The 14,290-nt window shown below is 41.2% G+C and overlaps 1 protein-coding gene across 1 annotated transcript in view; it reads left to right on the forward strand.

Annotated features, from left to right (window-relative positions):
- The window catches only part of LOC112117246 (sushi, von Willebrand factor type A, EGF and pentraxin domain-containing protein 1), a 166,130-nt gene that overhangs the window by 65,529 nt on the left and 86,311 nt on the right, over positions 1-14,290 (forward strand). The window contains exons 8-14 of the mRNA XM_026646539.2: positions 236-354; positions 2,874-3,003; positions 5,319-5,426; positions 5,699-5,830; positions 7,547-7,741; positions 9,807-9,928; positions 13,366-13,474. Coding sequence (XP_026502324.1) covers positions 236-354; positions 2,874-3,003; positions 5,319-5,426; positions 5,699-5,830; positions 7,547-7,741; positions 9,807-9,928; positions 13,366-13,474 — 915 coding nt within the window. The remainder of the gene's footprint in view (positions 1-235; positions 355-2,873; positions 3,004-5,318; positions 5,427-5,698; positions 5,831-7,546; positions 7,742-9,806; positions 9,929-13,365; positions 13,475-14,290) is intronic.

Consider the following 14,290-nt stretch of genomic DNA (forward strand, 5'->3'; position numbering starts at 1 on the left):
TAACGCCTAGAATCCAATGACCCACTGTGCTAGGCTCTGTACAAAAATCTAATGAAGAGACAGTGCCCACCCTGAAGAGCTTGCAATCGAAGTGTAAGAATATAGGTAAGAGGTGGAGAAAGCAAACAGGTGCAAAATGAAATAATGAGATGATACTAGTCACCTTGATAAACAATGCACACAGCAAGCCAACTGAGTAACCATTATTGATTTTTTCTCTCTCTCTCTCGATTAGATTTTGAAGCTCCTCAAATCAGCTGTCCAGACAATATTGAGGCCAGGACTCTGGAACATCATAACTCTGCTAATATTAGCTGGCAGGTTCCAATAGCAAAGGATAACTCTGGAGATGAGGTAGAGCTAAAAGATATACACTTTATTTTGATGCAATCCCTTTTCAGGTAGCTGTTTTAGAGCTCTGAAATGTCGCTAAGCCATTAGAATATCTTGTTTCTTGGTGAGAAGAAGTAGAGAGAACTGTTGTAAACTAGTATCTTCAGAATTCAGCATTTTCTCTGTTAGATTTATGTGGTTACTGAATACCCTGTGTGGTGTTTTTGTATGCATACAGTTCTGTACAGTTAATTTATGCAGTCAAAAGAAAGAATGGCTCCTTGTTTATTAAATACAGAATGGCATTTTAAAAAGGAGCTCAGAATATGAAGGAGTTTAGTACTCTGCCTTCCATAAGATCCGGTCCTTCCTCGAGGAAATAAACCAACTCATAACACTCAAAGGCTAAAAAGAGCCCACTGTGATAAGTGAAAACTCATCACAGCACCATACAAGAAATACGATCCCATTTCTTTACCATGATCAAGCTTCATATACAGGCCAGCAACTTCCACTGAAGTAGGTGGTGGTGTATTAATTTAGATGGACTGTCCAGGCCAAAGGTGCTAACATAATCGAATCACTGTCCAATGTTAAACAAGATCCAAGTCTGGTAAACAGAGATTTCAGCCTGCTTAGTAACATGGCAAACACACCATTAAAATCCTTTTGACTTTTTTATTAAAGGTAAAGAAAAGAAGGAAAAACAGTTAAAGCATTTGAAATGTAAAGTATTAAGTAAGGCTTTTGTTTTAAAAACATCCCTTGTTCACTTTTGCTGGAGAAAGTTTTTAGAAGGAAAAACCCCTTAGCAGGGCCAGCTCCAGGGTTTTTGCCGCCCCAAGCGGCGGGGAAAAAGAAAAAAAAAAAAGCCGTGATCGTGATTGGCGGCACTTCAGCGGCAGCTCCACTGTGCCGCTTTCTTCTTCGGCGGCACTTCGGCGCCAGGTCCTTCCGAGAGCGACTGAGGGAGCCGTCGCCGAATTGCCGCGGAAGAGCCGGATGTGCCAGCCCTTTCCCTTGGCCTCTCCAAGCACCTGCTTGCTGAGCTGGTGCCTGAAGCCAGCCCCGCCCCTTAGTCTGACAGTCTCTTATTCAGTGGCTCTCAACCTTTCCAGACTGCTGAACTCTTTTCAGGAGTCCGGTTTGTCTTGCGTACCCCCAAGTTTCACCTCACTTGAAAACTACCGTACTTATTTACAAAAACAGACACACAAATACAAAAGTGTCACAGCACACTATTACTGAAAAATTGCTTACTTTCTCATTTTTACCATATAATTATCAAATAAATCAATTGAAATATAAATATTGTACTTACATTTCCATGTATAGTATATAGAGCAGTATAAGCAAGTCATTCTCTATATGAAATTTTAGTTTGTACTGACTTCACTAGTGCTTTTTATGTAGCCTGTTGTAAGACTAGGCAGATATCTAGATGAGTTGATGTACCTGCTGAAGGACCTCTGCGTAGCCCCCTGGGTACCCATACCCCTGGTTGAGAATCACTGACTTAGATGGTATCAAAGATGGTAATAACTGTCCTTTTGGGGACAAGAGAAGAAGTTATTTGAGTTGGGCTGGAGCTGTTCTTAAAGTCTAATCCCGTTTCATCCCGGGTGGAATTCAGCTGGAGCCAGGGGAGGTGGCGATGTCATCTGGGTCCCTCTCTTTGGCCCAGTCTGGTCAGGATCAGGATGACGAAGGCATGGGGTCTTCATGGAGATGGTGGGGGTGGCTGCCATGAGGGTGAAGCTCACTCTAGTAGCCAATTTTTCTCCCCAAGTCTCTTTCTTTAAGGACCCCTCAAGGGAATGGTGGGAGAAATAGATCATCCCCTCATTATTTTGTCCACCAATTAGGCCTACTTTCAGACACACCAATTTTGGTTCACTGATTTCTGGTTCCATGCTTTTCTTGTTTACCAAGCATGATCTTAGCATAGTCCTTGAGTTATATCAGTAGGCCTTTTTGTTGGGACTAATACAGTCTTTTTGTCACCCTTTCGTACCTTTTCCCATCAACATTTGTTATTAGGGGTTATTGTAACAACTTATGAACTTTCATGTGCTTTTTACAGTTGAGCTCACAATTGGGCTAAATTTGTAGCCCAATGATTACAACAATGGGTGGTCTACGTGTGTATCCAATGGCAGAATTTTCCCCCAAACTGTTTTGTAAAGAGTAATGTTCTCTGAGTTACAACTCTGGCCAGTGAAAACTTTGATTCCCAGTTGAGCTGCTTACATTCGTGTGGGCCTGATTCTCATTTATATTAAGGTCCCTTGCATTACTTTGGCCATATGAAGAAGCCTGTAAGAGGGTGTAAATGTAATTTATGCACAATTTATGGCTCTTCTAAACTGCTAAAGGATATAAAGCATTCTTAGTGTAAATGAGAATCAAATCTACATGCATCCAAACATGTAGAGGTTTAATTTCAAAGGATTACATTACATGCACATTTTGTAAAATACAAATATGTGATTACTGACCCATGTGTGTGTTTAAATAACAAACGTCTGTTCCTCTAAAAGGTCTCAATTCACGTTACTCCAGCTTTTGTACCACCTTCTCTTTTCCCCATTGGAGAAGTTGTGATCACTTACATAGCAGTGGACAAGTCCGACAATCAGGCAAGCTGCACATTCAGTGTCAAGGTTATTGGTAAGTGCTATTCAGCAGTACCTGGGAAGGATTCTGACAAAGATAAAACTTTCATTTGTGCAGAAGGAGGCTCTGATTCACCAGGGCATTTAAGCACACACCTAATTTTAAGCATGTGAATAGTCCTGTTGAATTCACATGCATAAGTGCCTGGCTGAATGGAGGCCATCATTTGCATAATATAGTAATTGCTGTCAAATGCTGGATTGTCTATTTGGATTGGCTGCAGCTAAAGCATTTGTTCTTAATTTGGGGCTTCCCCACATTTCGTAAATAAAGCGCATTAATCTGTCAAAACATAAGCAGGCAATAGGGTTAGTTATGTGGCATGCGTGTTGTGTTTACTCACAGACCATTGTTTTTAATTCCTGACTGAATGTCTCCCAAACCCACAACAAGCTTTCAAGATGACCACATTTTTCCAATGAGATAAATCATGCAAGTATTTGTTTGCCCAAGTATTTGAGACATGCTCTCTCTTTCAGTGAACTGTCTTATGAACAAAAATTCACTCTTTGAAAAGTTTACAGAATGCAAATAAAATGGATGGTGAATACAGTTGATGCCAATGTGCAATTTTTGTCTTTGAGCAAATGTTCTTGAATCCTTTTTTGCAGTGTCCACTTAGTTCTAGTGATGCTGCTGCATAGAGGCGAGAAGGTATATTTCTCTGTCGAGTTAGCTGGGAGGTTATCAGTGGCGGGAGACGCTATCTTAGCTTTATGAAGGGAAAGGCAACTTTCTGCCTTCTGCAGTTTGGCTTGGCTGATGAGTTTAAATAAATTGTTGAATAAGTACATAACATGAGATGGTTTTGATGGATAAATATGAGGTGAGGCATGTTGTGATGGCACCTGCAATGTTGTTCTCTGTTGAGCCTAATTCTTCTCTCACACCAGTTTTCCACCAATTTCAAGCAGAGTTGCACCTGAAATCCACAAAGCCTGTGACAGCAGAGTCTGGCCCTTGTATTTGTAATTACGCATTTAACAAGCCATCTGGCTGATGTATTTCTTGTTCCCTTTGGTAGTAGTATACATAGGCAATTCAAACTTGGTGGGATATATTTAGCAATGATAACGTAGGTGATAGTTTAAGTTACACATCCGGTGCATGTTGGTTAGCAAATGTGTGCAACTTGTACCAATTTGACATTTAGTTGTATGCAGAGCAAGTGTTACTTATACCAGTTTATTATTCTGGGGACCAGATTCAGACTTCCATAAGTGTATGTAACTCCTTTCCCATTGACTTTAGTGGGTATTGTTCCTGTTAGACCTGGACTGAATTTAGTCTTCATTGTGATAGGGATACTTCAATGTAAGCTAGAGTAAAAGGGTGGCTGTTTATATAACACCCTCCTGTTCATTGCTTTTTCTGATACCCCACTCTCTCCTGCCGCTTCTACATATGAATTACACTCACTTCATATATTTGCTCAGTGCCAAATCAGCATAAATTACACTGCTTTCCCACTTACACCCATTCTCTGGGACACATACCTGATGTCTAACTTAAATGATATTTATGTCACTTCCTGAATTTTGCCCAGCGTTCTATTGGAATGGCATCCGCTCATTCTGGTGTGTGTTTGGCTTGATACCTTGGTGTCTGCTGTTATTTTTAATCACTAAACTCAGTCAGAGCCAGCGCTCGGATAAATTCAGTGAATTAGGTATTATGAATTGGTGGCTATCTGTGTTCTATCAAGGATAGCTCAGTTGTTTTAGGACAGTGGGTTTTCAACCTTTTTTCATTTGCGGACCCCTAAAAAATTTTAAATGGCGGTATGGACCCATTTGGAAATTTTAGATGGGGGTCGGCAGACCTCCTGATGTCCGTGATCCACAGGTTGAAAACCACTGCTTTAGGAAACTTAAGTGGCTGTTTATGTAGCTTGAGCCAAAGTCTTGTTGGTCAACTGGAGACTGTTGGTAAATTTTTCTGACAATGGACCAACCTCAGAGGCACAATAAACAGTGGAGTAAATTATACATTATTTAGTGGGCGTAAGATAGTTTACATTGCTCAACAAGGCAGCCCAAGGGTGGGACTGTGCAGGAAAGACATTCAACCAGAGAGTTTAAAATAAAGCCACTCTCCCTAATTTATCTTCTGATGCTTTTCCTGGTCTAACCCTGCACTTCCATTCTTTTGGCATATATATTACAGCAGCTTACTCTCAAACACACACCCACTTATCCAGTTTTACAGATGTGGAACTTAAAACACCCTTCACATCACCTCTGAGTTTGACCCATGACTTGTCTACTGTTCTGTGATCAAATTTCACGCTGTCTCTTCAACTTCTCTAGATGTAGAATCCCCTGTAATCGATAGATGCAGATCTCCACCTCCAATTCAGGTATTGGAGAACGAGTACAGAGCAACATGGGAGGAGCCTCAGTTCTCGGACAACTCAGGTGAGATAATGCAGCTCAAGTATATTCGAAACAGCCGAAGAGCGGTTAGGTCCATACAGTTCCTACATGGCACCCCTGGGATTAGGATATCATTTTTTAGCAACATACCAGTTTGAACAGGTTTGATTCAGTGCTTACCATGGTTGAGCACATCTGTTACCGAGAAAATTAAAAAGTCTAAATTGACCATTGTGTAGTCAGCCTCTGTAGGGACAGCTGCAATATACTAGGCCAGAAAAACCTTTTCATTGATTTTTTTTAAACAACTCTAGGAGCGGCCCTGACTATCACTAAAAGTCATTCACCTGGAGATCTCTTCCTCAAAGGAGAGACAACAGTTCAATACACTGCCACAGACCCCTCAGGAAATAACAGGACTTGTGAGATCCACATTGTCATCAAAGGTTTGTTATTTGATCGTCTTCTGGCCATTGACACAAAATTATGTAGTACTGGTAAAAATGCAATTATACATATCAGTCACCATCAGTCAGTTTAATGTTCAGTGCTATGAATAATTCACTGGTAAGTAACAAGTGTGTGTGTAATATAATACTTGTTATAAATGTGCATATGTATACAGCACCAATATGCTTTTGCATTCCAGTCTCACTGTTTTACACCAGTGTAACTCCAGTGAAATCAGGTCGATCAATAAAATCAATTGAGTTATATGGCAAAACTCTGGAGTAACAGAGTAGTGTACTCCATACATTCAAAATAGGTATAAAAGCCACTAAAGGTTTTACTCAGAAGTCCAATAAAATTTCAGGCAGTTGTCCAATTATTTGTCAACAAGAAGCATAGCCTAAAATGTGGTCTACTTTCTGTTCAGCAGAATGGAAGATTTCTCTGGACAGATTTTTTTTAATAAACTGCTAATATCCTAACAGGAAACGGAACACTTTCTAGCCTTTATAATTGAGTTACACATGTATATGTGTGCATAAGTATGGGGGTATGTATTATATGGAGGAAAAAAAGCGGGAGGGGCGGGGGAGAAAGAGAGCCTCAACCAGCGGGCCAACAATCAGTTAAGAAAATCAATCACTCAGAAGTTAGCAAATGCAGATTTACGGTTGAAAATTCAACTTTAACTCGGCCCCCTACTGCGTACGCCTTAAAACTGGGTCTCACTTTTACATCATGGTAAATTATTTAATTAATATAATATTTAATATTGTATAAACTGGAATTTTGTGTCTATCCTTAGAAACAGTAAGTTACAGGAGTACATACAGTCTTCAGATTTGGAATGATTTTTAAGTCTCAGTGAGATCTACAGAACAAGCCAAGTTTGAATAATACAAATTTGGTTGTTTCAAAATTATGAATATTGAGAGACTTTAGAGTGAAATTTAATTCAATTTTTTTAATTGATTCAAAGATATTGGGGTTTAGAACATTAGGCTCACTTCACTTGTTCTCTGATTTGGCTTTATTTCAAGCTCTTGGATATTTCAAACTCAGTATCATCTCAAACTCTTGGCCACTGAACGTCAAACACTAACAAGTTGAAAACTACTATAAACCTATTTTCTTCACACTTGGCTTGTTAATTATATTTTACTGAGGCTTTAAAAATCTGCCCAAATCTGAAGATTATAGGTCTGATTTTGATCACTGATACACTAGCATAAATCAGGAGTAACTCCACTAAAGTCAATAGAATTCCACCAGTGTAAGGCTGATTAACATCAGAATCAGGTACTATATGTAATGTACTGTAACTTACTGTGTGTACGGTTGTGTAAAAGGTTCTAGTTAATATTATGTTTTATGTTAATAGATGAATAATTTAGCATGCTCTAAAGAGAGACCCCAGTTTTAAGCAAAAGCATACAGGGCTTTCAGTTTTGCATTTCCATGCTTTTGGTGCTTGGTTTTTTTTTCAACCTTTGCATTTCTGGATTTTAAACTCCCACGATGGGATTTTCAAAAGTGCTTAACATTTGCCTAATTTTCCTTCCATTGAAGTCAATAGTAATACTCCTGTTGATTTCAGGGGAAGCAGAATTAAACCAAGTGCTTTGAAAATCCTATCCCTCAGGGTTTCCTGTGTACTTGTTTATATTACTCTAAAAGCGATCCTTATGTGAACGGAATATATTTTTTCACAGGTTCTCCCTGTGAAATTTCCTTTACCCCAGAGCATGGGGATTTTATATGCATAGAAGACGAAGCAGGTGTTAACTGCACATTACGCTGCATGGATGGTTATAACTTTCCAGCAGGGTCAACTGAAAACTACTATTGTGCCTATGAGGATGGTATCTGGAAACCACCATATTCTACTGAATGGCCTGACTGCTCTTGTGAGTTTTACTTTGATTATTAACTTTTGTTTTTCTGCTCTAAAATGAGCTTGTAATGTCTCCAACAATATTTATAGTTTGGAATGTGATTCAATAACTAGAAATTATAACTGTTTGACATGATAAATTTTCTATTGTCCCTTCCCCTGAACTGTTAAGAGCCTTGTACAAAAAGGGTTTTAGGATTACAATATATTGTTTCATAAACTGGATAAAATATAATAATAAATTTGAGTCTTTGGGGTTTACAAGATAGCAATGGAAACAAAATCTGCATGGCATGTTGGTTAAAAAAAAAAAAAAAAAAAGGTTGAAATAATTTGTCTAGACCAGCGGTTCTCAAACTTCATTGCACCGTGACCCCCTTCTGACAACAAAAATTACCACATGACCCCAGGAGGGGGCACCGAAGCCTGAGCCCACCCGATCCCCACCACCTTGGGGGGAAAGAGGGGACAAGCCCAAGCCCAAGGGCTTCAGCCCCAGGCGGGGGGGCCTGTAACCTGAGCTCCGCCGCCCAGGACTGAAGCTGAAGCCTGAGCCCTGCTGCTCAGGCCTGAAACCCTTGGGTTTCAGCTTCGGCCACAGGTGCCGATTTTTCAAAGTGCAGAGGGGTGCTCGACCCCTGGCTCTGCCCCAGGCCCTGCCCTTACTCCACCCCTTCCCCCAAGGCCCCACCTCTTCCTGCCCCCACTCCACCTCTTCCTGCCCAGTTATGCCCCCTCCCCCGAGCGCGCCACATCCTAGCTCTTCCTCCCTCCCTCGCAGCTTCCTGCACGCCGCGAAACAGCTATTCACAGCAAGCAGGAGGCGTGGAGAGGGAAGGGGAGGCGCTGATTGAGGGGGCCCACCGGTGGCCAGGAGGCGCTGCAGGGAGGGGGAGGTGCTGACCCGTGGAGCTGCCAGTGGGTGCTAAGCACCCACCATTTTTTCCCCGTGGGTGCTCCAGCCCCGGAGTACTCATGGAGTCAGTACCTATGGCTTCGGCCCCAGGAGGTGGGGCTTGGGCTTCGGCTTCAGCCCTGGGCCCTAACAAGTCTAACACCAACCAAGGTGACCCCATTAAAACGGGGTTGTGACCCACTTTGGGGTCCTGACCCACAATTTGAGAACCCCTGGTCTAGACTACCCAGTGTTGTTACAACTGGAGGAATGGATAACGAAGCTTTAATAAGCTGTTTACAAAAGTTTTTTTGATCTATGGCAAGCTAGACTCTCTCAACCCAGCCAAAATTCCAGTGCAGTTGTGCAAATTAAAATGCATTAAAAATAACTTCACAAAATATAGTCCCTTGATCTTAACCAAATTGTGATCCAACCTGTATTTATCAGAAGTTTCTAATTTGAGATGTGTCCAATCAAAACCTCAGCTTGGACAGCGCCAAACTCTGATGTCATATGAAATCCAAATCTGAATATAGACCAGATACTTCAAATGAAGCCAATGTTTGTGATGGATTGTACACTCCCTTTCTCACACAAGTAGCCCCCATAGACATCAACACAAGTCAGGGTGTTCTAATTATGGGTCAACCCAAAATCCTTGATCTGAATACCCCAGAGTTTTGGGTTGCTTGAAATCTGAATCAGAATTTTGCATTTGGAGCCAAGCTGTATTAGTAATAAGCATTAATTTCTCCCTCTCAGGTGTATTCAAAAATACATGCTAAAAGGTTTGATGGTTTAAAAAAAAATCCATAAAACGAACAGATTCTTTTCCATTAGGAAAATGCTGAATCATGTCAACAATGGTTATTTAATAGCTAGGAACTTCTACACTAAATTGTTCAATACAGTGTGTGTACTGGAAATGTAATTACTATCCATGGATTTCAGTTGTTGCCACATTGTGCTCTATCTGATGAAAGTAGTTGGATATATTTTATTGTAACAGTCAAGTTTACCAGCTTTTTCTTCTGTCCTTATATTCCTCTGTTGTGACCTATATTTAACGATAACCCATTGAGTTCAGATAATTTTAGTATAATCCTGTCCATAGTATCCTTTTGAAACTGTTACTCTAAAATCACAAACAATAAAAGCGTCTTTCCCCAACTCTTTTCAGTAAATCGTTTTGCAAATCATGGGTTCAAGTCTTTTGAGATGCTCTACAGAGCAACGCGATGTGATGACAGCAACCTTCTAAAAAGCTTTGCTGAGGCTTTTCAGAGTGCGCTTGGTAAAATGGTAGGTTAGTAATACTCTTTCATTTTTCATAAACCTTTTTTTACCAATATGTTGTCATTTTTTTCCTAACTGTTCTTTTACTGTATCCCTTAGACACTTGAAAGGGAAGTCTGTTCCATTTCAAAATATAAAATGTCTCCATTATAGGCAAAGTTCGTTGGTTTGTTATTGTAGGGATTGCTGTGCAAACCCTCGTACCGTTGTTTGCATCCATAAATCGGAGAGTTAACCGTAGTCTTTGTCTTGGAGTTGTGGTAAGATTTTCAAAAGTGCCTTGTGACTTAGGGCTTGTCTATTTGAACCCTGAGTATATATCTACCCGCACTAAGTGTCCGTGTGGACCCTGCTGCTGCATTATAAAGGCTCCACTTTGATCTACTGTGCGCTTTGATCTACTCCTGTTTACACCCCCAGATTGCTGCATACTAAGTGTTTTTGTATAGACGAGCCCTTAGGAGCCCAAATCCTATGGATTTACAATGGGATTTGTGCCCCTAAGTCATTTAGGGTGTCTACACAGCAGGCAGGAGCAAGCCAGCGGGGCTCTGAAAATAGCTGGGTAGATAGCGCTTTAAAATTGCCACTTCGGCACTGAAGTGTAGGGAGGGGGGTGGGCTTGAGAGCCGAACTCCAGCCTAAGCCACAACTTCAAAGGGCCGTCTGCACAGCTATTTTTAGGGCGCTAGCCCCGCTAACCCACGTCTGTTGGGTTGACCCAGGCTGGGAGGTTCGCTTCCATGGGCTGTGTTGATGCACCCTTTGATGCTTTTGCAAACCCCACCCTGCACCCCCAATATAGCACTTTTCTTGACATTCGGGGACTATGGCAAAAAATTCAAATCTGGGTCCTAAATTTAGGAACCTAAATCCAGAAGTCGGTACCTAAATTATTAGCCTTCTGTTCCGAGCTGTGGCATCCTGATCGCTGATATTATAATCAATAAGAGCTCCCAGTACTCAACATCTTTGAAAACCTGGCCACCTAAAGACAGATTTATCTGCTGAACTTTCTTTGAACTTGTATGCTGAATGCCTGGGTGACCTGCTCAAGCCACAGAGCACACTGTTGTCAGGCCTGGTGACCTGCTGGGTCCTGATCTGTGCTCAGGCCAGTAGTTCACAACTAGTGGGACACAGTCTTGAAGCGGGTTATGAGAGGGTTGCAAGTAAGTTGCACTGTACCATCTGAGAAAGCAGCAAACTCACTAGGACCCAGGTATGCTGGATGCGAAGGAGTAGCATGCTCCCTTGTCCCTCTCCGTGTCTCCTGCCTCCACCCCAGCTCTATACACTCCTGTCCATCATCCCAGAGCAGATCCTCGGCCCCTTTCTTCCCCACACTTGTCCATTGCGTGGCTCCAGGCAGAAGAAGCAGTACTTCGAGGGGCTTTGGAATCTGCTTCCCTGCCGATTGAACCAGTGCTGCCCCAGAACTGAGGGCTGTGTGGGTAGAGGACAACGCAGAGGGGAGAAGAGAAAAGCACCACCAACCAAAGCATCTTCTCCCCACAGAAGCATCATCAACCCCCCAGCCCAGCAGCCCTCATTGTCATACAATTTTATTTGGCTCACAAACCCCAAAGACTTCTGAGTCACTGCAGTCACCTGATGCCGCGCTCTGAATGGTGCAGGACAGACACAAGACTTCAGAGTCATTCTCTGATTGAAGACATCTGTGTCGTTCCCTCCTATTGGCTCAGCTTTATTTTCTTTCTGTGGAAGATCCTGGCTGGTTTTCCTTCCATTCCTCCTCTTTGATAGCATATTCTCAACTGTGCGTGAGCCCAAAGTGCCGAGTAAAAACATTAGCTAAAATGACAAGCATGGAAAACTGAACATAAGAACTCAAGTTTACTGGTGAAAAACACTTGAAGATCTGCCCAAGCATTTATATTAAAGTGCAATAAGCTGGAGAAAGCAAATCCAAAAGTCCATTTAAATATGTCCAATCCATTTCCAAAGACTCTTGGAATCCCAGCAGTGATCCAACGGGGAAAAAAATAAATCACCAGCTTCCAAACACACAAGCCACAGGGATAAGCGCCTAGTGAGAGGCGAGGGGGAGAAAGTAAATGCTAACAAAAGCCACTTCCTTGGACACATCCTGCAGGAAGGATATCCTGAAAAGCAACAGACTGGGTTAAATCAAAGAAAGCTCAGCTGCCCCTGCATTCAGCTCTGACGTGGTCACCACTCCCTTCATTGAGGGGGCAATTCTCCCTTAGCCATGGAAGTTCTGTGCAAAGTTCTCTGCACTGCTTAAGCACCAGCTAGGAGTTGCACAAGGGGAATGCAGGTGGAACAGCTATGCAATGATGCCTTTGCCTCTTCTATGTCTTTCTGTTGGCCCTAGCCCGATACAATACCCATGCAACTCGCATGAAAAGGCTACGGCTGTTAAAGCAGAGCAACTTCACACCTGCCCTCAAATGCAGGTGGATTTTACCTCTGCGTCCCCTCCATGCTCAACCCACATTCAGTCCAAATGTTCAGGCTTCAAATTACATGCAAACTATGGAGATACATCCCATCATCTCCATTCTTCTTCTCCCATCCATTACCCTGCTATGAAATTATACCAAATGGATATAGTGAATTCACTGCAGCACAGAAAATATTTTCCTCTTTAATTTTATAGCCTATTTTCTTTTGTACAGTGTGATGGTATAGCATGTTACAATCTACTCTCGCTGTAACACCGTCTTTTATTGTAAGGTTTTATTGAGGAGAGACTTGTAGTTTTGTTTAGGGCTAATAAAATCTCCCCGTAGGATCAAATTACTGTAAATTTCCATTGGTTTCACAGGAAAGCTTTCTTCATCTGCAACCTACTATGTTCAGCAGTATTTCAGTAAGATCTCTGTCTATAATATTATAAACCCACTTAAGTGAAACAGTGAATTGTACTTTAAAGCATACTCCAGTGGGGAAATGAATCTTTTGAACAATAAATCACCAGGCCTAAAAGCAAATAGTTCTGCACTTTTATAGCACTTCCATCTGAGGATCTTACAAAGCTTTACAGACATTAATGAGTTAAGCACCTACACCATGGTGGCATTGGGAAGTACTGTTATCCTTATTTTGTAAAATAGAGGCCCAGCGAAGTTAAATGAATTACCCAAAGACACACAGAGCTAGAGCTGGGACTGGGATCTAGATCACTAACATTCCATTTTGTGCTTTAATACAAAACTATTCTTCCTCTCAAGTGATTTTCCTTATTGTGCATATATCCTTGCAAGAATTCTGACACTGCACAAGTTCCCACAAAGGTGAGAGAAAATCCTGAACGCACGAGATTTAAACGGTTTGATTGTAATAGCTATGCAGGATGAAATCTGATGTCAGAGAACAGGCAAGACTGGGTACTTTGTCCTGAGATTAGATTATACGTTAGTCTGTTTGTTTAATAGCTTGTCTATTTCTATTTACAGGTCCCATCGTTCTGTAATGATGTCGATGACATTGACTGCAGATTGGAGGATTTGCCACAGAAACATTGCCTAGAATATAATTATGACTATGAAAATGGATTTGCAATTGGTAATTTAATTACTGTGTCGCTTGCTAGCCATAGAGGTTTAATGTGGTTTAAATACATTTAGCTCTGCTAAGCCATGATGTGGTGGGTACATTTAGCTCTTGTAGATTTAAGCATGCTGTGTGGAAGATTTAAAGAAAATAATTACAGAGCACTTGAGACACTAAACAGTTAAACAGTAGATCTGAGAAAATATTACAGTAGCCTGTCTGTTTCATACACTGCACATGTTGGGGAAAAGATGACTAAGGTGCCTCATACTATACAAGAACAATAAAACTATGAAACTGTTTGGCTAGTCTTGAAAGAAAACGGGTTTTCAAAAACCATACATTTTGAAACCAAAACATTGAAGAAGGAGACAGGGTGACTCTGGGAATTGTTAATGTAACTGAGGGGAGTCTTTCATTTTTGTCACTGATTTAAATCAAACCTGACATATGTGCACAAGTTTACATATTAGCAGTAAGTAAGGATAACTGTGTGCTTAAAACTGCAGGATTGGGGCCTTGGTTAGTGACTGACGGTCGTTAGGAGGAAACAATGATTAAATCTCCACTGATGTCTCTGGAATTTCTCCACATTTATATCTGTGTAGCTGAGATCAGAATTTGGCTCATGTTCTTTAGTGACAATAGTTTAAAAGATCAGTTATGAAATAGTCACAGAACGTAATTCCAAGGTTCTGGGGTTAATTTGCCGTTACTTATAATCTAAATAACGATGCTCAGTTATATGCAAAGATTATTTATACTTCGGTTTTTTTCTAAAAAGAAATGCTGAATGAAACAGGCAAAAGTTCTTCAATTCCAACCATT

This window comes from Terrapene carolina, unplaced genomic scaffold, assembly GCF_002925995.2.
Source record: "Terrapene carolina triunguis isolate 2854851 unplaced genomic scaffold, T_m_triunguis-2.0 Scaffold35098, whole genome shotgun sequence".
NCBI classification, from domain to species: Eukaryota; Metazoa; Chordata; order Testudines; family Emydidae; genus Terrapene; species Terrapene triunguis.